The 448-nt window shown below is 52.7% G+C and overlaps 1 protein-coding gene across 1 annotated transcript in view; it reads right to left on the reverse strand.

Annotated features, from left to right (window-relative positions):
* The window catches only part of LOC119588095 (NPC intracellular cholesterol transporter 1-like), a gene marked incomplete in the record, with an annotated part of 65,185 nt that extends 64,916 nt beyond the window's left edge, over nucleotides 1-269 (reverse strand). Inside the window, 1 exon segment of the mRNA XM_037936803.1 lies at nucleotides 1-269. Within this exon segment, the coding sequence (XP_037792731.1) occupies nucleotides 1-27 (27 nt within the window).
* Between the last annotated feature and the right edge of the window lie 179 nt (nucleotides 270-448).

Raw genomic sequence — 448 nt, forward strand, 5'->3', positions numbered from 1 at the left:
TCCCACGGGCGGCGGAGGCGGGTCCATCTTGGCGACCAGCTGATCGTCGTCCCTTTAAACGCTCACGCTGCTTCCCCGACGCCGCGCCGACCCGAGCTCATCTAGCACTCGCGCCCGGCCGCTTTCCTTGCCGCTTAGGTAAAACACGGGTGCTGGTGTGTTTGGGCGAATTGCAAAATGGTAAGGGGGGGGATTCTCTCTTTTTTTTCTGAATGGGGGGGAAAATAACACCGGAGACGAATAGCGAGTCGTCTTCTCTCCTTGGCAGCGCGAGCAACACTGGCTGCGCGTGCGGCGTGACGTCATATTTACGTCATTCTCGCGAGGTTGCCAATTATAGTAAATTTCGGAGGGGGATTTATTTTGTGTTTTATATATACCACGTTTTCTCATCTATATAATCCCAAACGGAGATTCCCCCTTTGCATCAAAGACCTTCAACGTTATT

This window comes from Penaeus monodon, chromosome 23, assembly GCF_015228065.2.
Source record: "Penaeus monodon isolate SGIC_2016 chromosome 23, NSTDA_Pmon_1, whole genome shotgun sequence".
NCBI classification, from domain to species: domain Eukaryota; kingdom Metazoa; phylum Arthropoda; class Malacostraca; order Decapoda; family Penaeidae; genus Penaeus; species Penaeus monodon.